This window comes from Pediculus humanus, genomic scaffold (genome assembly GCF_000006295.1).
Source record: "Pediculus humanus corporis 1103172107734 genomic scaffold, whole genome shotgun sequence".
Classification (NCBI taxonomy): Eukaryota; Metazoa; Arthropoda; class Insecta; order Psocodea; family Pediculidae; genus Pediculus; species Pediculus humanus.
The window spans coordinates 243,538-267,090 of NW_002987337.1; the positions used below are offsets into that span (position 1 = coordinate 243,538).

At 27.5% G+C, this 23,553-nt stretch overlaps 3 protein-coding genes across 3 annotated transcripts; 2 read left to right on the top strand and 1 right to left on the bottom strand.

Moving 5' to 3' along the window:
- Positions 1 to 252: 252 nt before the first annotated feature.
- Phum_PHUM327370 (40S ribosomal protein SA, putative) lies at positions 253 to 1,697 on the top strand (the record flags this gene model as incomplete). The annotated part of the gene is made up of 6 exons (XM_002427481.1): positions 253 to 328; positions 411 to 617; positions 701 to 976; positions 1,055 to 1,170; positions 1,250 to 1,423; positions 1,680 to 1,697. 6 exons carry the CDS (start codon positions 253 to 255, stop codon positions 1,695 to 1,697), a joined length of 867 nt encoding a protein of 288 aa, XP_002427526.1.
- A 1,932-nt stretch (positions 1,698 to 3,629) lies between these two features.
- Phum_PHUM327380 (uncharacterized protein) lies at positions 3,630 to 5,054 on the bottom strand (the record flags this gene model as incomplete). Its single annotated transcript, XM_002427482.1, has 4 exons — positions 3,630 to 3,839; positions 3,950 to 4,108; positions 4,189 to 4,328; positions 4,850 to 5,054. 4 exons carry the CDS (start codon positions 5,052 to 5,054, stop codon positions 3,630 to 3,632), a joined length of 714 nt encoding a protein of 237 aa, XP_002427527.1.
- Positions 5,055 to 5,652: 598 nt separating this feature from the next.
- Phum_PHUM327390 (ubiquitin-conjugating enzyme E2-230k, putative) lies at positions 5,653 to 11,460 on the top strand (the record flags this gene model as incomplete). The annotated part of the gene is made up of 14 exons (XM_002427483.1): positions 5,653 to 5,937; positions 6,165 to 6,338; positions 6,780 to 7,079; positions 7,171 to 7,480; positions 7,573 to 7,779; positions 7,859 to 8,160; positions 8,255 to 8,479; positions 8,557 to 9,061; positions 9,428 to 9,718; positions 9,782 to 10,338; positions 10,447 to 10,708; positions 10,804 to 11,005; positions 11,100 to 11,188; positions 11,267 to 11,460. 14 exons carry the CDS (start codon positions 5,653 to 5,655, stop codon positions 11,458 to 11,460), a joined length of 3,903 nt encoding a protein of 1,300 aa, XP_002427528.1.
- Between the last annotated feature and the right edge of the window lie 12,093 nt (positions 11,461 to 23,553).

The following is a 23,553-nucleotide window of genomic DNA, read 5'->3' on the forward strand; positions in this document are numbered from 1 at the left end:
TATTTGCGAAAATAAAACTTTTATTATTAAAGTGGTTAAATTCGACAATTCGTTTTTAATTATTATTTGCGTGTATACGTTGTATTTTCTTAAAATATTTCAAAAAATAAACGCTCATCACTACCATGTGCGGCGTGCACGGCATCCACGTTTTTACTCTCATACGTAGTTTTACTCATGTTTTTCTTGAGCTCGTGTTATTTAATAAAAATTTTTTTTTATTTAGGTTTCGTTACTTAAAAAGCGTTAACAATGTCCGGAGGTCTAGATGTTTTGTCTTTGCGAGAAGACGATGTTACAAAAATGTTGGTGGCGTGCACCCATTTGGGTAAGAAACTATGAACTTTTTTTTATTTAATAAATATTAAAATATGATGATTTTTTCTGAATATTGATTTGTTTTTTCTTAGGGAATGATAATGTCGATTTCCAAATGGAACAGTATGTCTACAAAAGGAAAGCTGATGGAATATACATCATTAATTTGAGAAAAACTTGGGAAAAATTATTGTTGGCTGCCAGGGCTATTGTGGCCATTGAACACCCATCCGAAGTGTTTGTTATCTCTTCTAGATTGTATGGGCAAAGAGCTGTTCTTAAATTTGCTGCCAACACAGGTTAAAATTTCAAAATTCTTTTCAGTTTTTTAAAAATATTCTGTAAAAATATATTTCGAAATTAATAAGCGGTAATTGTTTAGGTGCCACACCTATTGCTGGTCGTTTCACTCCTGGAGCTTTTACTAATCAGATTCAGGCTGCTTTCAGAGAGCCTAGGCTCCTTATTGTTACTGACCCTCAAACTGACCATCAACCTATCACTGAAGCCAGTTATGTTAATATTCCTGTAATTGCATTTTGCAATACTGATTCACCTCTTAGATTTGTCGACATTGCAATTCCCTGCAACAACAAAGCTCCACACTCAATCGGTTTAATGTGGTGGCTCTTGGCGAGAGAAGTTTTACGACTTAGAGGTATTTTCATTATTATATATATTTTAATATTTAATATAATGTTTTGCAGTTTTTAATTAAATTTAATATTTGCCTTAGGTTCAATTCCTAGAGAAACTAAATGGGATGTTGTCGTTGACTTATTCTTCTACAGAGATCCAGAAGAAGCTGAAAAAGATGACCAAGCCACCAAAGAATTGGCTGGATCATCCAAAGTCAGTATTGTTATTTAAAAAATGTGTATTTTTTTATAATTTAACTAAAACTTTAATATTTTTTTTTTGGGTTATTCAGGTTGATGACAATTTTAGATTGTCTAATGAAATCATCAGACAACCGGAAGTGTTTTCGAATGATTTGGTTACTGGCCAAGGAGATGGACAAACGGCAAGATGGGCTGAAGAAGTGTCAATGGCATCTCAGAATGTTTCAAACTTTGGTGGAAACAGTGATAACTGGGCCAGTCAGGTAAACTAATTAATTTATTCACTTTAAAAAATTATTTTATTTAATTCTTTTCAACATAAAAAGTATGAACTGGATAGAACCACATTTTACTTTTAAAAAACGATTTAAATCAATCATTAATTTTTATAATACGATTTCGATAAACCTTCATAATTAAATTTTTTAAATTATTTTTTCTTACTTATTAGATGACACACTATAAAATCATCAATTAATACAAAAAAAAAATTATAGTAATAATAAATTTTGATTTTAGGTACCACCTGATGATTGAAGTTGTATTCATTAATGTGAATTATAGAATTCGGGGAAACATTTTTTGAACAACAGAATCGAAATTTCGTTCCTCACAACATTTTTGAAATAAAAAAATTTGAGATAAAAAATTTTTTTTTGCTGATCTTAATTTTAATTTTCTTCCTTCGACAGAAAATAATTATCAATTGGTTTAGCCGATTGATAACATACTTTTTCCAAATTTTCCTTCTTACCCATTCAATCCAATCCTTTATTTTCCCCCCATCTATTTTAAACATTTTATGCCATAATAATCATTATCATCATCGATTTCACGGTAGTAGATTTTATCAATAAAATAATGTTTTATTTCAATGCAGAAGAGAAAAAGTTTTATTGAAAACATTTAAATATAATTTCAATTTTAGATAAAGGAAGGAAAATGGCGTTTTTAAAGTATAAAATAATAATTATAAACACGTTCATATTATTAATAATATTAATTAATAAATAAAGTTATCTATTAAAATTATTGTTTTTGTCGTTCACACAATAATGCACAATTATTATTAATATTTTCTTCCTTTTGTTTATTATTGCAGTCTGCTTATTGAAGAGAGAAAAAAAAAATTGGAATTTTCCTTTTCAACCATATCATTATTATCTTTCATAACAATGGATTTTGATTTTAAATGGGGAAAAAAAAAAAAAGAAGTTAATAAAAACTTATTTAAATTATTTTTAATTGTGTTGTGGTTACAAATGAATTTGTATCAGTTGGAAAATGATCTACATAATATAAATGTAAGTGAATTTAATAATTTTATATTTTTCTATTTAAGCTCATTGATTATCAATATAAAAAAAAAAAATGGCGAAATGTTAATTTCAGTACATTTTTATTTTATAAAAACAAATTTTTTAAAATTAATTCCAAACAGTAACAAAATTCTTTTTTTTTTTTTTTTGTACACACTAACAAAAAATTTTCCAATTTCCATTTAAAATATATCAGTAATAAAACGTTTGGAAAGTTTTACGAAAAGTCGTAAAAAACAGTAAAAAAAAAATTTTCTTTTTTTTACAGTAATAAAATTATAATAATACTGAGTAAATTGTAAAATTATTATTATTATTATTATTATTATTATTATTATTATTATAAATTCCAAATCTCTAAAATTTTTTTTTACAATAAAGTCATAAAAACAGTAAATTTAAGCTTTTTTTTTCTCTTGTATTTATTATATAAATTTGTACTGAAACTTTCAGTAAATAATAATAATATAATAATAATAATAAATTTTTTTTTGTGCCGTAATAAAATTATTATTATTATTATTATTATTATCATTTATAACGATCTGACTATTTAAATTAAATTTAATAAGTCGACGAAAATGAATTTCTATTTTTTTTTTTTTTTCTTTACGTAAAAATAATTTATTAACGTCATTTTATTTATTTATGAAATTTTAAATAAAATAAATGTGAAATTATATCGAAGAGAGGGAGGGGGAGGGGGGAAACAAAAAGTAAATAAATTTTTTCTTAAATACGTACAAAATTATTATTATTATTATATTTAAATGATTATTAAATAAAAATTACAAATCGTGATGCTATTAAACATACTATACATAACACTATTAATATTATGTAAATATATATATATAAAAATTTAATAATAATTAATACATAATACATTAAATAAATTAATAAAATCTATTTTATACAAAAAAAAAAAAAAAATTACACTTATAAAATCTTAAAAATATTTTTTAACAAACTTCCTTATTTTGATCATAAAAAAAAAAAAAAAAAAAAAAAAAAAATGGTTACAATTCTACAATAAATTTGTTTATCATTATTATTATCATACTTATCATTATTATTAATTTTGATTATACTTATTAAAAAAATTCAAAATGGATAATTTTAAAAAAAAAAAAAAAAAAATAACACTGTGTTAACTATGTCCGTGTACTCTTATTTTATATATGCAGGTATAATACTTATTACCGTGATTTGATTCGAATTGAACCTGAATTATTTTAAAACGAATTTTTAATTTCGAACTTATTAAAAAGGTTTGCATCGTCGATCCTGTTACGTCATATTGAAAAGTACCCAAATGAATTTTATCAGAATTTAAATCAATTGATTTATCCAGAACGCCCTATAAAAAAAAAAAAAAAAAAAAAAAAATTAATAAAACTATTGATTAATGATTCGTTCGAATCACTTTTTTTTTTAATAATAATAATAATAATAATGATTATTATTTACAAAAACGGAAAATTTTTTAGGTGCGGATTGTAATTCATTTTCCGATAATCTTATATGATCGATCGTAACGGCTAAAATTTTTATTTTTTCAGAAAGTTCTATGGCGATTCTACCTTTGGATCCTTGAAAAGCCCAACAGTCACCAGATTTTGTCCATGGCTATAAAAAAATTTAATTATTATTATTATTAACGTTATCATTTAATAATTTTAATAATAAGGAGAAGAAGAAAAACTCACGACTAAAACTAAATTTGGACCTTTCGAAAGATGAAAAAAATTATTAAAAAATTGATATGGAATATTTAATTTATAATTCCACCATTTTAATGATACAGTACCGTAGGATTCTGTATCAAATGTTGATAAAATTTTTGCACCTGGAAAAACGAAAAAACCAAAGGTTAGTGGGGGGAGGGGAGGAAGGCAGGGGGGCAGGGGAGAGAAAGAAAATCTATAATTTATTATAAAATATAACCTTTTGATTCCAATGCATAATCTGTAAGTACTACTGAGGGTAAATATTTATCGAAAAATTCATTTGAATCCAACGTAACATTTTCGGTATTATTTTTCGTTAAATAAGGATTCGGACATTTTTCATCAAATAATTTATTTATATCATTCAATTGATCTTTTATCAAAACTCTTAGTTTATTATCATTTTTTTTTTCATTTTCTAATTTTTCTTTCCTATCTGAATTACTTAAATTAATAAATACGGCATCATCATCATTTACACGTGTTGGATTTTTTGTTTTTTTTTTCCATAAATTTTTTTCTAATAAGTTAATAGATTCATTTTTTATTTCATCTGAAAAAAGAAAAGTGAAGAGGGCTGTTTATGATAAAAAAATTTTTTTTTTTTGTAAAAAAAACACATCAAATAAATTTGACTTACCAAAATGGCATAAAAATGTCGATGTGATAAAAATAAAAAAAATTATTATTAATATTAATCTAGAATTGAATTTAATATTAAATTTTTTTAATAAAATTTTGTTTCCTTTTAAATAAAATGTCGATTTTAAATTTTTTGGATTTTTTAATAAATCTATTGTTTCTAAACGTACAACTGGATCAAATTCTGATTTTTTTTCTTTCATAAATTTTTTTGCTGAATAACTAAAAATTGGTTCTCTTGATTTTTTTTTACTGCGAAGATTGTATGGCTGAAAAAGAAAAAAAGTATTATGATTATCAAAAGAAAATATTTTTGAGGGGAAACAAAAAAAAAAAACTGGAAAAAATGATTGACAGTAAAAAAAATATTTGGTTTTAGGAAAATTGTTTGAAAACAATTTGTTAATTATAAAGTTATTTAACGATTAATAAATTATTGAATTGTTTTACAGTTTACTAATTAAAATTAACATAAATTAAACGATTTAAAATTAGTTTAAAGTTACAACTATTCCTTTGAAAAATTAATTTAGTATTTGTAAACTTAAAAAGAAGACAACTTTGTATCACTAATATTTAGTTTTAATTATATTATGAAATAGTTAACTAAAAAAATAAAATAATAAATTAGTAAAAGTAGTAGGTATTTTGTTTATACTCACATACATGATCACGATATATATTCATTTGTATGATGATAAAAAAAAAAAATATAAAAAAAAATTCGTTTGTTTCACTCGAGCACATTTGTTTTTAAATAAAAGTAAATGAAAATTAAATCATAAAATAAAGCGGTTGTTCATGTTTCGACTTTTTTCCCTGCAGACATTTGAAAGATTTTGTTTTACTTTCCCGTTCGTCAACAGCAAAATCAACATGGCTGCGGACCACCAATATTTCTATGAAGATGAAGTTTACAGAATTAATAAAAAGGGTTTTATTGAATTTGGCATGGTACTGGAAAATTCTGAGTTGGTTAGCAGTGATGAGAACTCCGACTTTGAAGAAGGAGCCAGGATAAAAAAAGGTCACGTTAGAGTTGCGTGGCATCCTAGTGGTGCAGAAGAAGTTATTCAAGAAAAAAAGGTATACATTTTTAATAAAAGTTAATTATAATTTTTTTTCTTATTTATTATTTAATGACGTTAATTTTTACATTATTTTCAATAAGGAAAACTGTTTTTAATTTATTTATTTTTTAAAGAAAACAATGTTATTTACATGTTTTTCATAACCTATATCTTTTTTATCTGTAAAAAAAATTTTTTTCGTGACAACATCACGTTACAGTGTGTATGATTTGTAAATTTTAGGTAGGTCTTGCAGACAGATCTTTAATGCCTGGCGATGTAGTGAGAAGATTAATACGTGGAAAAGATACACAGCGTGGATATTGCAGGAATATTCAAGTTACAGCTTGTGTTCAAGTTGTTGGCACAAAACAAGTGATAGTAAATGTTAATAGTAAAGACTTAATGCCTATTGAGGTACAGTTATTATTTAATATATTTAATTTTCTTAATGAAATATACCTGAAATACATTTTTAAATATTTCAATTAATTTAATCACTGATAATATCAATTAATATGAATTTAATTTTAAACTCAAATGTCCAGTCAAAAAGAATTATACAACTCGTTAAATAATTATTAAAAGATAAAAAAATTTCTGTTTCAAATATTTTTGAAGTATTTCACATAATAATAGTTCTTTGCAGCTTAAAATTTTTGATTCCATTTAATTTTTCAGTACCTAATATTCCTAGGTTATGTTTATTTATCAAAAACATATATTTTTCGTAACTAAACCTTGTTTAACTATTTATTTTGTGGTAGAAAATTTGATGAAATGGAAGTTTGTTAGTTTTTAGCTAAAATTAAATAATAATTAATAATCAGTAATTTATTTCAATTATATTTTTAACAGGATTTCACTCCTGATGTGGCAGTTTGCTTAGATTCATGGGTTGGAACGATAAAAACTGTTCGTTCAAAACTTCATCTAGTTTTTGCTGATGGTTCAAAATGTATAATAACAGATGTTGAAGCATGTGCTTTTGAAGAATTAGATGAAAGACGATTATCAGAATATGAATCTTCCCATAGAAATGATTATCATCCAGGTCAAGTTTTATATGGACCTTTAGAAGCTTTGGATGAAGCAGTTTGGATTAATTGTTCTAAAGAATTGAAGGCCTTAAAATCGAAACCACATAAAAATGTAAAAGTAAGTCGATTTGTGTACAAAAAAATGTGGGTAGTTACAATGAGATTTTCAATATGAAAAAAGAAATAATTGAATTATGTGAATATTTTAGGTTATTGTAGAGGCAGTTAAAACAGATTCAGTAACTGTAAATTGGCAATGCCATGCTTATTCTCCAGATGGTGCTTGTAATTTAAAAGAGCAGCCAAGTTATATAATTCAAGGGGAAGATCTCAAAAAACTAAAATTATTAGATGTTTTTGAACCATGCACATTACAGATTGGAGATAGGGTTTATTACACATTTAAAGAAAATAACATACAAATGACTAAAGATCAATGGAAAGCTCAACAAAAACAAATAATGCTTGAAAAGTCACCAAATCCTTTTAAAGTCAATAATAAAAATAAAAATAATAAAAGTAAATAATTTTTTTTTAATAATTATTTATTCATTTTGATATTATTTTTTAAAAACTTGGAAAATTAAAAAAAAAATTTATTTTTATTTTAGCCTCTAAAATTACTAATGAAGGTGCGAAAATTACCAATGGAGTACTACCTAATGATTCAAATAATGTAGAAAATGTTAAAAATTCCGTTACTACTACTAAATTACCTGAAACTGCTCCTCCTGAAGACTGGGAAACAGATGATTGCAATAGTCAAGATGATAGCGCTTCAATTAGCTCGGGCTGTTCATCAAATTCATCTTCGACAGGTAAGATAACTCCATTAAGATAACTTGTTTAAAAAAAGTTTAAGCTTTTTTTTTTTTAATTTGAAAAAAATTTTTTCAGGCGGTGGCGGCGGAACAGTAGGTTCTAAAAAGAAAAAAAGTCCAACGCTAATGACCAAAGTTTTAAAATTCAAAAAGTTACGTCGGGCCCGGCGAAAAACGCCCAATATTGTTCTTAAACCAAATACCAAAGTAATTGTAGAAGCTTTAGCCATTACTTCAACAGCGGATGTTGTTTGGCAAGATGGAACCGTAGAACAAAATATTCCATCTACCGACCTTTATCCCATTCATCATTTAGATGATCAGGAATTTTTTCCCGGAGATTTCGTGATGGAAAATAAAGAAGATGGATGTCTTAGGGTATTTAAATCCAGTCATTTATATTGAGTGGTAAAAGCGTGAATACGTCAAAAGAATTTTAATTGAATTATTCAACGTAACTTTTTTACGTTAGGTTTACGGAGTTGTTCAAAGTGTCGATCATGCTGGTCGTATAGCCGTCGTTAATTGGTTTCACACGTATACATCTTCGGAAAATCCCAATCCGACAAAATTAGAGCAAAGCGAAGTTAGCGTTTACGATTTAAAAGATCATCCAGATTTTCAGTATCGTCCGGGTACTGTAACAATAAGAGTTGCGAATTTTGAAGGCGAAGATGCAACTTGCACAGCCGGACAGGTAATAATTAAAAAATTTTTATGTGAATTTTCATGCAGCAATTTATGAAAACCATAATTTTAAAAAATATATTTTAGGTTTTAGATAATTATCCAGAAGGTAGAGTTTATGTATGGTGGGTGGACGGTCACGTCAGCATGTGTTGGCCTCAGGATTTGTATAAAGTTGGTGATTACGACTCGGATGAAGGAGAATTATGGGACGATGGGAGCAGCGAAGGCTCCTGGGAAACTGAATCGGAAGGTAGTTCCGTAGGAGAGGAAGAAATGATAGATCAAAGTATAAAGCCTAAACTTGCAGCGAACATTGAAAAAGCACGAATTGCGATGTCTCGTTTGGAAGAATTATTTACACAAAATCCAGCTTTACAGACCTTAGACATAATGAAAAAATTATTAGAAATATACAAAGATTGTAGATATTTAGATAAACTTATGGGAACGTCATTTTTTCACGAAAATAATTTCCGTGGGTTACTCGAAAGAGTTAGGGAAAAAGGAAGAGCAAGTGTAAGCTCTAAAGTTGCCGAACAAGTTTCACGTTTATTTCAAAATCCAAGCGACAATATACCTTATAAGACTGGTAAAGATAGCGAAAAAATGTTAGTTTCATATGATTTAGAAAACGAAGGTGCTAAAACTTACGACGGCGGCATGTTGAGTGTCCTACCCGTCACTTCGGTATGCCTTGCTGAAACGGAAAATAAAGGCGTTAATATTAATAATTTACCCGAGGAAACCAAAGATGTTCTCGATACGGCTGGAATTAAAGAAAATAATAAAATATTAGTTAATAACGAATTAAATTTAGAAAAATCAAAAAAATCGCTCGATTTAAATGGTGATATTACGGAAGACATTGAGCGATTCAATAAAACGTTAGCCAGCCTGAGTGACACATTAGACAAAAAAATTTTAGAACAAAATAATAAAAATATGGATAGATTAGAAATCGAATCGATATTAAAAACGAAGCTTTTAGGAAGTGAAAAAACCAACGATGAAAAATCGGATGGAAATGCAAAAAGTGGTATTTCCGAAGACGAATTTTCAAACGGTACCGAAAAATCTCCCGGGAGTACAAATGGGCAATTAATTCAAAGTAGTTCAGCCGATGATAGCGGAGTTTTCGAGCATTCGACAGCATCCGCCGACACCGGATCTTACAATGACAACTGTGATTGCTTTTCGAAATCAAATCAAATCAATAACAACAGCAAGCAAACAAACGGGAATGAAGGTTGCGAAAGTGAAAAAATAATACTAGATGCCAAAAAGGGAGTTTTGATAATCGGTGCACTAGGGTCGAGGTCGTTTCATTCTCAACCGGAAAAACGTTCCAGTGGAAAGTTAAAATTTCACGCTCAACAATCTTTTCCACTTTTGACGTGCGAAAAGGATTCACAACACGATCCCAATTCGAACGACTGCAGTCCTTCGCAAGTTTGCGCCAAGTTATGCGCGTTAATTAAATCACAATTGGTGAAAGCTCACGCGGAAGTCACGAGAAGATTTCAAGGTGACAAAGCTCCCGTCACGCTTAGCGAAGTCGATAACGAGAACGTAGCGCTCGAAGAGCAAAAAACAAACGACGATGGAAACGCAACAACGACGGGTCAAAAAGAAGAAAAGACTGATGGTAAAACGAATGAGGAAAAATCGGAAATGAGCGAGCCGTTGAAAACCAATAACGAAGGATTTTCAATCATGTCGAACGCTCCCAACAGCCACAAATACAAATTGACCATGTGTCAAATGACTGATCCAAAGTTTTTCTTCAAAACCGTTAAGAAAGAATTGACGCTTTTAAGAACGTCTTTACCGCCTGGAATTTGGGTGAAAGGATTCGAAGATAGAACGGTTAGGAAAAAGAAAAAAAAAAGTTTTTTTAAAAATTACATTTTAATTATTATTATTATTATTATTATTATTATTATTATTATTTGTTTTTTTTTTTTTTTTTTCAAGGATTTATATTCTGTGATGATTCGAGGTCCGGAAAAAACCCCGTTCGAAGATGGATTGTTTGTGTTTGATTTTCAGTTACCCAGTGATTATCCAAGAACTCCTCCGCTTTGTCACTATTTAAGTTATTGTTCGGATAGACTTAATCCAAATCTTTACGAAGATGGTAAAGTTTGTATATCCTTGCTCGGAACATGGAGCGGAAAGGGAACCGAAGTCTGGACTCAAAATTCTAACCTTTTGCAAGTTATCATTTCAATTCAGGGTAAAGCCATTTTGAAAGTTTTGCTGTTTTCTGTTTGTTTTTAAATTGTGTACGATCGTTATTTATTTATCCCGTCGTCTCCCTTATTCTTTCAGGCCTTATTCTTGTTAACGAACCATATTTTAACGAAGCCGGTTACGAAAAACAAAAAGGTTCTCAACAAGGTCAGGAAAATTCTAGAATGTATAACGAAATGGCAATTTTAAAATTAGTACAAGCCATGACCAAAATGTACATTAATCCGCCAGAAGTGTTCGTAGATGAAATAAAACAACACTTTGCTCAAAATGCCGATAGGTAAAAATTTTTCTTTTCTTTTTTTTCTTTTTATTTATTTATTTATAATATTTATAATATTTATGATAAAATTACAATTTGAATTTTTTTTTAGATTCGTTGAAAGATTAAAAAAATGGTTGGACATTTCGGAGAGACACAATCAACAAGTGAGCAAAAATATTTGCGATACAAGTGCAGAACGTGAATTGTTACAAGCACCTCGAAATGGTAATGGCGGTGGTGGTGGTGGGGGTGGTTCCGATGTCAAAACGACAACAGATTCAAATTCATCAGATCCCGTATCAACAGCAATAACCAACAGAAATCTCGAATGGGAAAAATCACTCGTCAATTTAGAAACTATAAAAGATCAACCGGAATTTCCGCTGTTGCCAGCGTCGCGAGGTTTTTGTCTGACACTTAGAAAAACGTTAGCAGCTTTTCGAAACATTGTAGACACGCAAAGGAGCTAGTAAAGGAAATTTACCTTCCTTACACTCTTTTGTTTTCATTTTTTTTTTTTTTTTTTCTTTTTTTTTTTTTTTGATCATTGATTGCCACGGTACAACATATTTTTTTTTTGAAATTGATTTCGATGTATTTATTATTATTATTATTATTATTATTATTATTATTTTGTTTATCGAGTTGAGTACTGTTAAAGTGAACTTTAAAAATAATAAAAATAATAAAAAAACAAACGAGATTGTATAAATGAAATAATAAAAGAAAAGGTGATAATAATTACAAAATGGTGCTTTTTCTTTTGTTTTGGTTTTAGCAATAAGTAAACAATTTAGAATTTTTTTTTTTTTTTTTTTGGTTAGACTTTCCATTATGGAGAAGGATTACTACTAGTCTAAAGACTAGAATTTTTTTTTTTTAGTTTTTCTCTCGAAGAATTCTCGATTATTGTTTAAAATGCTTACGTGATGAATAAATGCACGTGTATATATAAAATTCTGGGGTGTTGAACAATGACGAAAATTATTGAACAAAGAATAAGGGAAAAACTTATTTAAAAAAAAAAAAAATTATTTTATATTTATTCTATTACAAACAAAAAAAAATTTAAAAAAAAAATTTAAAAAAAAGGTAAAAAATAATAAAAAAAAAAAAAAAAAGGAAAAATTATAATCCCATTCTAACTAGTTCCTACTATTTTTTTTTTTTTTGTATAAATATATATATATATAGGTTTATTCGATGCTTGCGCTAAAAAAAAAAATATACATATATATAAATAATGCCTTTATTAATTTAATTTATAAAAATGTAAAAAAAAAAAATTTAAAAAAAAAAAAAAAAATGTATTATATAATTATTTATTTATTTATTTATTTATTTATTTAATTAGTTTTTGTGATTAATAAATTTTTATTATACAAAAATATATATATATAATGGTAATGATGATGATAATTTATACTGAATAAATCATGTTAAAATTTCATCTGTGAATATGAATCAGCCATTTTGTTTCTTGTGTGAAATTCTTAAACATTCTCATCATCACTTGTTAAAAAATTTTACTTTAAATGAATTTCAAATCTTTGTAAAAGACTTTTGTAGTACTTTAAAAATAGGAGTTTTTACACAAAATTTATTATTATTTCTAATAAATATAAATATATAATATTTAATAAAAATATTATTTGAAACGCATAAAAGTTTAAAAAACAAATATATAGAAGTATATCACATTAGTTTTGTTTGTATAATTACAACTTTTTTGTTGTTGTAAAATTATATATATATAAATAAGCTTTAAATTATTATTATTATAAATAAAATAATTATTTGACAATGACATATATATATATATTTATTTATTTATACCTGAACCTTTTCTTTTAAAAAAAAGAGAAAAATTGTTAATGCTTACATTACAATAAAATAACCGTTATTTTCAAATTTTCAAATTGAATTCTTCTAAATGAAACTTTATTATTTTTTTTTTAAAATTTTTTACATACGTTTTTAAAGTTTTTTTATAACAGAATAAAATGTATTAATTATTTAATTAAAACTTTAAAATATATTTAAAAAAACAATAATAATAATAATAATAATTTTTACGAATAATTTTTTTATTTTTTCACATGACGTTTAAATTCTTAAACACAAAACGGGGGTAGGGGAAGGGGAAACATTTAAATATATTTTAAAAATCATTAATAAACTTTTAACGTTTTAAATATTTAAAGTATTTAAATTAAAAAGTTTTTTAAATTTTTAAACTTAAAAGTTGTTTACGTTTAAGAAATAATATTTAACTTAAAGTTGATTATTAAAAATCCAGGAGGCAGCGTTTAAAAGAGGAGGAATGAAAAGAAAGCCAAAATGGCGAGAGCATTGAGTTGTTGACAATTGTTTTTTCAAATTTTACTGTGTATTTATTTTTTATTCCGTCGTTGTTGATTGTTTTTTGTTATTAGCATAGTTATTTAAATAAAAAAATCGTTTTTGTTAAGTGCTCAAGAACATATTTCGTTCTTATTGAAATTATTATTCACCTCAAGGTAGGTTAACGTTTTAAAAAAAAATTTACTTGTTTATTTTACTCCTCATGTCAAATTTTAATATTACTATTTTTCTCATTCGGTTATTTTTTTTAAATTTTTTAACGAGAATTCTTATAAATACACACAATTTACATAAAATATTCCATTTATTTATATTTTATTATAATCATTTAATTGATACCTCTATACATATACATATATTTTTATGTAATGAATGATTCAATGTTAGTTGACAGTTTTATTATTTTTATAAACCATGATTTAAATTATCAAATAAATTTTAATTAAAAAATAATTTATCAAAAATATAGTTTGACAGGTTTTAAACATAGGAAACAATAATATATCTCATATATTATATTTTATTTAAACTTTTGTATTTATTTTTGTACATAAAAAAATTTTTTGTAACCTAATACTCTTATTCTTTTTTTTTTAAAAAAAAAAAAGATTCACACAAAATTCAATAAATAATTAAAAAATGTAAAATTATATTACAGTCCATATTGTTTATTTCATAATTCTTGACCATAAAAAAGTATTAAACTACAACATATTGAAAATACAAATTAAATATAATCAATAATAATTTCAAAATATTATGTTACGAATATAATTTTCTTTTTGTCTATGTAACTGTATTTCGATCACATTCGAATAAAAATTTTTCCAAATATCTTTAAACAATCTTCATGAAATTATGTTTGCATAATTATGTTAATGATAAACTTTCAATTTCTTTTCTAAACTTTGATTAACTTAAACATTTCGATTACCTTTTACAATAAATGGTATCAATTAAATGGTTTTCTTTTTCGTATTATTATTATTATTGACATGAAGAGTAGTTACGAAACAATTAACAAACAACTTAACTTTTAAAAAATTTATGTTTGTTATTGTTGTTGTTGTTCTTTTTGTGTTTATAATTAAAAAACTAATTTGAATTTAAATTTTAATTATTTCTACCAAAAAAAAAAAAAAAGAAAATTGTCGATAAATAATAAATAATTTAAAAAGATTTTGTTTTTGGTGGGGGGGGGCTTTTTAAAAAATTAAAAACTTATGAATATTCATGAATACAATTAAATCCCAGAAGGGGGGGGGGTAAAAAAAAAAAAAAAAAAAAAAAAAAAAAAAAAAAAACTTTTTTGCCTTAACAAACAAACAGACAAAGGTTTTTTTTTTTTTTTTTTTAAATTTTTCAAAGGAAAAAAACGTTTTTTTTTCTTGGAATTTTTTAAAAAAAAAAAAAATTTTTTTTTTTTATTCGGGACGCCGCCACATGGCATCATTATTATTATTATTATTACCTTTGTCGTATTAGAATTCAATTATCAACTTGCTAAATGGCATGTGCCCCCCCTTTTTTTTTTTTTTTTTTTTTTTTTTTTGGTAGAATCTTCTATAGTTGTAAAATGTAACGAACGAGTAACAGTACCCGAGAGTAGATTATTCGTTTGAAAATGAGTGTAATAGGTTGCGGTTGTTGTTGTTGTTTGCCGAAGACAAATTTTTTTTTTAAAGGAGAAGAAGAAGAAAGCACTTTGTCTTTTTTCTTCAAAACAGAGTTCTTTGAAGGAAAAAAAAAAAAAAAAGAAAAAAAAAAGTCCGGACGAAAGAAAAGAAAAGAAATAATAATAATAATAATAATAATAATGATGATAAAAGGACTTTTTAGTTGAAAAATGTTGGACATTTAGAGTTGAGGTATCGACCTGGTCTTTGAAGCGTGCACCTACCACTTCGGAATGCGGTTCGCTCAAAAGATCGTGCCTTTGTCTTTTTTAAAAATACCGACTTGTTTTTGTGGGCTGTCTTATACTTTATAAAGGACCTCACAATGCAGAAACCTTTTTTTTTTCTTCTTCTTCTTTCTTTCTGTCTCTCTTTCTCTCTCTCTCTCTCTTTTTTTTTTTTCTTTTTCTGTCTTTTTTGTTGTTGTTGTCGTTTCACATGCGTGTGTGTGCGTGTGTGTTCTTATGTCGTGACGTTCAATCTCAATCGTTTTGACTTCATCATCACATATTCGGTTATTTCATATGAGATATGGTGGTACTTTTGCCTTTCCCCCCTTCCCCTCCTTTCGAACAATATTATGAAATTAAATGAATTCAAGTAGGGGGAGGGGAGTATTAACGTTTCGTCGTCGTTATTTATTATTTTTAAATAATAATTTCATTTTTTTTTTTTTTTTTTTTTTTTTTTTTTACCTCCTACATGTTATAATAATTTTCTTCGGACTTAACATCTTTTTTTTTTTTTCGGTCGTAAAAAAAAAAAAAAAAGAAACCTGAAATAAGTTATCTTGTTCTTTTAAGAAGAAGAAGAAGCGGCGGCGGCGGCGGCGGGGCTATTGATTTCCACCGGTACCTTGAGGCGTTAAATTTAAAATTAATTAAATTATGCCGTGCGCTCAATTAAATCGAAAAAATTTTCATAAGCGGTTTTATTATTATTATTATTATTGTTGTTGTTGTTGTTGTTGTTGTCGTTATTATTATTATTATTATTTAACCGCTACCGTTTTTTTTCCTCTCTCTCTCTCTTCTCTTCTCTCTTTTACTTAATTGAAAATTACCTTTCGGCTATTATTTTGCATTTTCTTCATCTAAGAGTTTGGTTGGTACCCCCGATGATAGGACTGATGTTTTTCTATTTCCTCGTTTTCCTTTTTTTATTTTTTTTTATTTGCGTTATTATTATTATTATTATTATTATTATTATTATTATTATTATTATTATTATTATTATTATTATTATTATTATTGATTGTTTAACATTAATCCGTTGTTGTAGATTTTCGAAATTTTTATTGTTTTGTTTTTTTTTTTTGTTTTTTAAGGTTTAAAGTTTACGTTGTTGTTTTCTCTCTCTCTCTCTCTCTCTCTCTCTCTCTCACACACACTCTCTGTCTTTCTCTGCCGTCGTCCACCATTCGACTTTTCGTAGAGTGTAAATAATTGATAATATTAGTTTCTTTAGTATAAATATAAAAAACGGAGGGATATATAATTTGAGTTTGAATTTTTTTTTTTTTTTTTTTTTTTTTATTATGGGTTTCGGTTTTTTTTTTTTTTTTTTTTTTTTTCATACACGTACGTCCGTAAGGTAAACGTGGAAAACAAGTTGGAAGTGATTGTACAGAAGTACCTTGCAATGGACGGACCAGGCAAGGTATATACACCTTGAGGCGTATTGTCGGCTTTTCTTTGACTTAAGTCCTTGTCTCGCACCGCGGAATCTACTTGTGCAGCCGCCGTACCCTCTAATGCGATCTCTTTCCATCTCTCTCTCTCTCTCTCTCTCTTTCTCTCTATCCTTCCTCGTTCTCTCATTTTGTTGTACTACAATCTCTCTCGTCGATCTGTGATTTTTTACTTTTTTTTTTTTTTTTCCTCTTTCCGACATCTGTGCGTAAATGTGTGTGTGCGTGTGCGTGTGTGTATGTGTGTGTCTCCCGATTTGATGTTCGGGTATACGTCATGCACCACGCATTACACGCTTTTAACTTTAGTTTATTTTCGCATGAAATGAATTTCCAACGAGCAAAAAAAAAAAAATAAAAAAATAATTTTTACGATTTGTTGCCTTTTTTTTTTTTTTTTCACGTGTGAGGCCCCCTCACACGTGATCGGTTGACAAAAAATTTAAAAAAAAAAAAAAAAAAAAAATTTCCGAGGGGAGAAAGGAGAGGATTTTTTTTTATTAATTCAGGTCTTGATCCCAGATAAAAAGTTTTCATTTGTCGGGTTCTTAGAAACTAAAACGTCGTGGTTTTTAATCAATCAGTCGGGTGGGTTTCCTTTGAAATTTTTTTTTTTTCTCACTTTATCTTTTGGCGACAATATATTTTTTATTTAATAATAATAATAATAATAATAATAATACGTACGATCTTTTTTATTTTCGTAAATAATAATAATAATAATAATAATAATAATAATTTGCTATTAAGTGATTGATTTACGACACGGATTATTTACCGAGTTTGTAATTTTTTACGAGGTTATTAATTTAAACATAAATTTTCGAGTGGGAATAAATGGGGGGAGGGAGAGGGAGAGGGAATGGAGAAGAGAGGGAGGGAGGAAGGGAGGAAAAAGAAATTCGTTATTATTATTATTATTATTATTTCACGATTTTGAAAATGATTTCTTATAATAATTAACTTTGCAATTTTTTTTTTTTTTCGTGGAAAATTCCTGCTGCTGCCACGATAATAAAAATTTCACTATAATGATAATCTCAGGCGATTTCCGTTAATAAATTGTGTGGGGGGAAACAATAATAATAATAATAATAATTTTTTTTCTTTTTCTTCTTTTCCGTACGTATCCCCGTTTCCCATTGTTCGATATTATTATTATTATTATTATTGTAGTTTTTTTAAAAAAAAAAAAAAAAAAAAAAAAACTTTTGGGTTGTTTAATTGAATTTTTAAGTTTTTCGACTTTTCAAAAAAAAAAAAAAAAAAATTCTATCCGTCTGTTCTTTCGGTTGACCTGTAATGGAATAGTTTACCCCCTCATTGTTCTGACGACGGTTTGAAAATGATGATAATAATAATAATAATAATAATAAAAGGTTTTTCGGAAATATTTCGGTGAGTTAAGAAATTAAATCCTATTCATTGAAAAAAAAAAAAAAAAAGTTTTTTTTTTCTTCCTCCTTCCCCCTTCCACCTTCCTCCTTCCTTTTTTCCTCCTTTTTAAAAAGTGCAATTATTTTTATTTATGTATGTATGTATATTGTTAAAAAGTCATTGCTCCATGTTTTTAGTATTATTATTATTATTATTATTTTGGACTAGGACGGCGACGACGACAAAAACGTTTTGATTAATAAGTGATAACGTTAAAGTTATTGGGTTGTTTTTAAGGTACAAGGAAGGAAGGAAGGAAGGTAACTAAATAACGGTAGAAAAAATAAGAAATTTCCCCCCCCCCCCGATAGTAATAACGTTAAAATTTATTATCATTATTATTTTCTTATTCGAGAACAATCGGTTACGGGTGAAAATCTAGTTGATAAGATTACGTAAAAAAAAAAAAAAAAAAAATTAATCAATCACTTTTATTTTATTTTTAATAATAATAATAATAATAATAATAATAATGATGATGGTGATGGTAATAATAATAATAAAATGGAAAAAGGCGGATGGTAGTAAAAAAAAAACGGTAATAAAACAAAACAAAACAAAAAAGTGAAAAAGTGGCAGTATTTAAAAGAATAAGAAGAAATAATAATAATATTAATATTAATAATGATAATAATGATAATAATGATAATAATGATGATGATGATGATGATGATAATAATAATAGTAACAACAATAAAATTACAGAAAAAAAAACCAGTTTAAAAAAAAAAAAAAAACAATTTTGGTTTCTTCACCATACGGCGTGCAGTAGAAAAGAAGAAGTTTTGTTTTTTTTTTTTCTCTCTCTCTCTCTCTCTCTCTCCTCTCTTCTTTTCTTTTCTTCTCTCTTCTTCATCGTCATCATCATCATCATCATCATCCAAAACAGTACTGGTGGATGTTCTTTCTTCAAAAGAAGCGATTATCATTGCCGTATAATATAATTTTTAAAAGAAGAAATTTAAAAAAAAAAAAAAAAAAAAAAAAAAGGAAAACAAAAGAAAACGATTTTGAAAATATCGAACCAATTCGTTGAGTGTGTCTTCTTAGGGGTATTTCGATGAAGAATGGTTTTTTTTTTTTTACGAATGTGTGAAATTTAGGAAGGACGGTTACGGCGGTAATATCATTATGTCGAAGAAGCACAAATAATTATTTTTTATTTTTATTTTTTTCTACAATTTGAAAAGACGGCCGTTTTTTTTTTATTTTTTATTTTTTCAGGTTTACAAGACAAGGTTTTAAAGGGGAAACGTTAAATGACTTTCTATAGCGTTACGTTCGAATTGTTCGGGAGGGTTTTTTTTACGTTACGACTATACACACATCGTATTTTTCCCCCCCCACCCGCCCCCTCCTCTGCCGCCGCCGTTGCCGCTCCAGTCACACACACACATCGGGTTTGCCCGATTTTTCGTCTTTGAAGTTTCGCTTCGGTCCGCAACCGGGGGGTTTTGAGACCTTTTAAAAAACATTTTTCTTCTTATTCTTATTCTTCGAGGTTCAGGTTCGAACGGTTCGTCGGTTATTTTTATTTAAAAAGTTTAAATTATTCGCGCACGTCGCGCAAATCGAACGAGAGAAAACGCAACGAAAACATTTTTGATCCTCGCGTTCGATACATCGAAATCATTTTTAACGGGGAAAAATTTAATTTTTTTTTTTTTTTTTTTTTTTTTTTTTACGCTAATTGACGATTATTCGATTCGATTCGGAAGGGAGCGCGACGGGGGTGGGGGGTTAGGGGAAAGGTGGATAAATACGGAAATTGTTATATGCGACACGTGTGTGTGTGCGTGCGTGCGTGTGATACGTGAGTGTCGTGTACGCGTGTTTAGTCGTAGTAGTATCGGATGAACCTTACGCAAAACGGTTTGTTTTTGTTTGTTTACAATGTGATAGTCGTGGCAGCAGTTGCAGTGGCGGTGGTGGCGGTGGCGGTGAAGTTTATCAATGTGCGAAAACATTCGACTGACTCTTAACGTTTGTCGCGGCCGATGATTATTGATTCGCGAGTTTAATTAAAAATAAAAATAAAAAACTGACGGAAAAATGTCGGAAAAGACTAAACGGGATTCGATTCGGGTTGTTTTGCAAAAAAAGAAAAAACGGATACCACGAAACAGGATAAAAAATATATAAATTTTAAACAGGATGATGATGATGATCCGGTAATATTGAATCCCGAATTCTTCATTATTATTATCATTATTATTAATGAGTTTTCATTGGAAAGTGTGTTTTAACATTGGCCGAAATCGAAAATTTAATTTTTTTTTTTTTTTTTTTTTTAAATTATTATTGTTATTGTTGTTGTTGTCGTTGTTGTTTTGTTTGTTTTCGCTTCCCCTTCAAAGTTATCATAATGTTATTTGATTCGTGAGTGCGTGAGTGCGTGTGTGTAAATCGGTGCGTGTGAGGTCTCTTAATGATTTATTCATTTGGTAGATTCAATCAAAAGTATTAAAGTAAGTAAGAAGAAATTCGTGTTGGTTGTTTGTAACAACGCCCGTTTTCTCTTTCTCTCTCTCCCTCTCTCTCTCTCTCTCTGTCTCTCTCTCTCTTTGAAGACAATCGTTTTTTTTGAAACAATAATAATCGTGGATGGATGGATGGATGTGAGGACCATCCGGTTTGTCAAACGGAAACTTTTTCTTTTCTTTTCTTTTTTCTTTTCTTTTTCGCGTTGCCCAAAGTTATACATATTATTTAAATATTCAAAAAAAATTTTAAAAATGTTGAAAAGGAAGGTCGTCGATCGAATCGAAAACGTTATTCGAATTTTTTTCTTTTCATTCTAAAATAAAAAATTGGAAAAAATGGTGGTTAGATGTCGAAGGTTTTTGTGAGGACCTTACTTACCTACCTACCTACCTACCTATCCATCCAACCATCCATTTCAATATATTTACGTTCGGGTGAAAAATAAAATGAAAGAGAAATAAAATTTTTACATTTTTTTTTTTTTTTTTTTTTTTTTTTTTTTTTTACGGTTGACAAGTAATTTTTTATTGCTCTTTTATATATATATGGAAAGATAGAGACAGAGAAAATATGCGTGTGTGTGCGTGTGTGCGTGTGTGCGTGTATAAAAAAAATAAAATAAAATAAAATTTTTGTCGATCGGTTGGGGTTTTTCAAGTGAAAATTTTTTGTTTGCCTGAAATTTTTTTTTTTTTTTTTTTCAATAGAAAACAATTCTTTTTTGTGAATAAGAAAAGATGGAGGAGGGAGGAGGAGAAGAAGAGTCTCTTGTCCCTTTAAAAAAAAAATTTAAAAAGTAATGATAATAATAATAATAGTAAAAGAATAAGAACGATTTTTTTGTATTTTTTTGGGGGACGTTTTTGTGTGAGGGTTCATATGAAATTTTCTTATACTCACTTTTCAAACGTCTGCTTGAATTTTTTATTTTCGGGGGGAGGGGAGGAGGAGGATTTAATTGCGAATGATGCGTAAAGTGCGTGTGTGCGCTTGCATGTGTGCATGTGTAAGCGTGTTGTTGTTGTTGTGAGAAAAAAGGATGATAAGGGAATGACTCCGACAAAGTCGGTTTATTTTTTTTTTCAATTTGTTCTCACCGAATACCAATGTTATCTCTCGACTGATAAAATAACAATAATAATAATAATAATGATAATAATAATAATAATAATAATAATAATATTCGTGTGTCGTTATATTTCTTTCGTAAACAGAAAATTTAAATTAAAATATATATATCCGGCGCGGTCGTCGGTCGCGGCATCTTTGCCTTTTTTTTTCTTCTTCCTCTTTTTTATTTTTTATTTTTTTTTTTGTTATCGTTTTATTTTTTTTCACTTGGAAAGTCGTGGGAAGTCGTTTGTTTGTTTGTTTGTTACACTTGATGATTTAAGATTTTCTTCTTCCTTTACCACTTTTCTCTCTCTCTCTCTCTCTCTCTCGCTCTCTGTCGCTCTTTCACTTTTCATAGTTTCCACTCGGCGAAACGAAAAATTTTACAGGGAGTAGTAGTAAGGATTTTACCTTAAGAAAGACACGTGAGTGAGTGAGTGAGTGCGCGTGTTGAATCTCGTGTAATTTTTCCACGTGTTTTAAAGTTGTTGTTGTTCTCTCTCTCTCTCTCTCTCTCTCTCTCTCGTTCAGCCCGAGGTGTTTATAAGTTTAATAATTAAGTAATAATAATTAAATAACCCGCGAGGAGGAGGAGGAGGAGGATTGTCATTCATATGTCATTAATCACAAATGTTCTTTGGTTTAAAAGAGAAATTTTTCGTGGTTTTCCCCCCTTCCTCCCCTCCCCCTTCCCTCGCCCTTCTTCTCATTGTCTTTCGAATAAAACTTCCATTAATAATAATAATAATAATAATAATAATAAAGTTCGTTAGCCTTGCGAAATGTAAAAAAGGATGAAATTCATTTTCCTACGACATTGACGAATTTAATTAATTTTTACTTTTAAGTGTTTCAATATTATTATTATTATTATTATTATCATTATCGTACCTTAATTGAATTTTTAAATTTTCAATGTTGTTGTTGTTGTTGTGGTTGTATTGAAAAATTTTTGAGTAAGAGAGTAATTTCACAAAAATAACAGGTAAAAAAAAAAAAAAAAAAAGTAATTATCGATTTGTTTGTATAAAGAATGGAAAATGTGTGTTTTCCATGTTAATTATTTCAATTTTTTTTTTGATAAAAATAAATAAATAAAACATTCTTAGAATTTATGTATATGTATACATAAATAAATTATTATTATTATTATTATTTGACACCACGTGACAAAATTTTTTTTTATTTTGGTTGGATCGTTTCCGGTTTAATAATAATAAGCAAAAAGTTTTTATCCCTTTAGACGAATTGCTTTTTAAGGTGTCAAAGTTTTATTTTATTTACATAAAAAAAAAAAAAAAAATTATTTATTTATTTTATTTATTTATAATTTGCCGTCAATGGATAAATTATTAGCTATTAAAAAATTACGCCCCTTAATGGCAGTTAAAAAAAAAAAAAAAAAAAAAAAACTTTGTTGCATAATTTCATTCAAATTTTTTTTTTTTTTTTTTTTTCCAAACGAGACATACAAACCGGTCTTTTTTTATGCGTATATTATTATTATTATTATTTTTGTCGTTATGAATGAGAGCAACAACAACAACAAACAATTAACATTTAGTGTAACAACAACAACAACATTCTCTCTTAGGTTGGATGAGACTAATAAAATTCAAGTTAAAAAAAAAAAAAAAAAAAAAATTCTGGAACAATCGAATCGAACCCGATTCTATTTTTTTTTTTGACGTCATTCGTTTCTTCCGTCATGAATCATCGACAAAGTCGGACATTTTTTATTTTTCCTTCTTTTCCCCTCAAGGCTATAATGTCGCAAATGTAAAAAAAAATAAATAAAT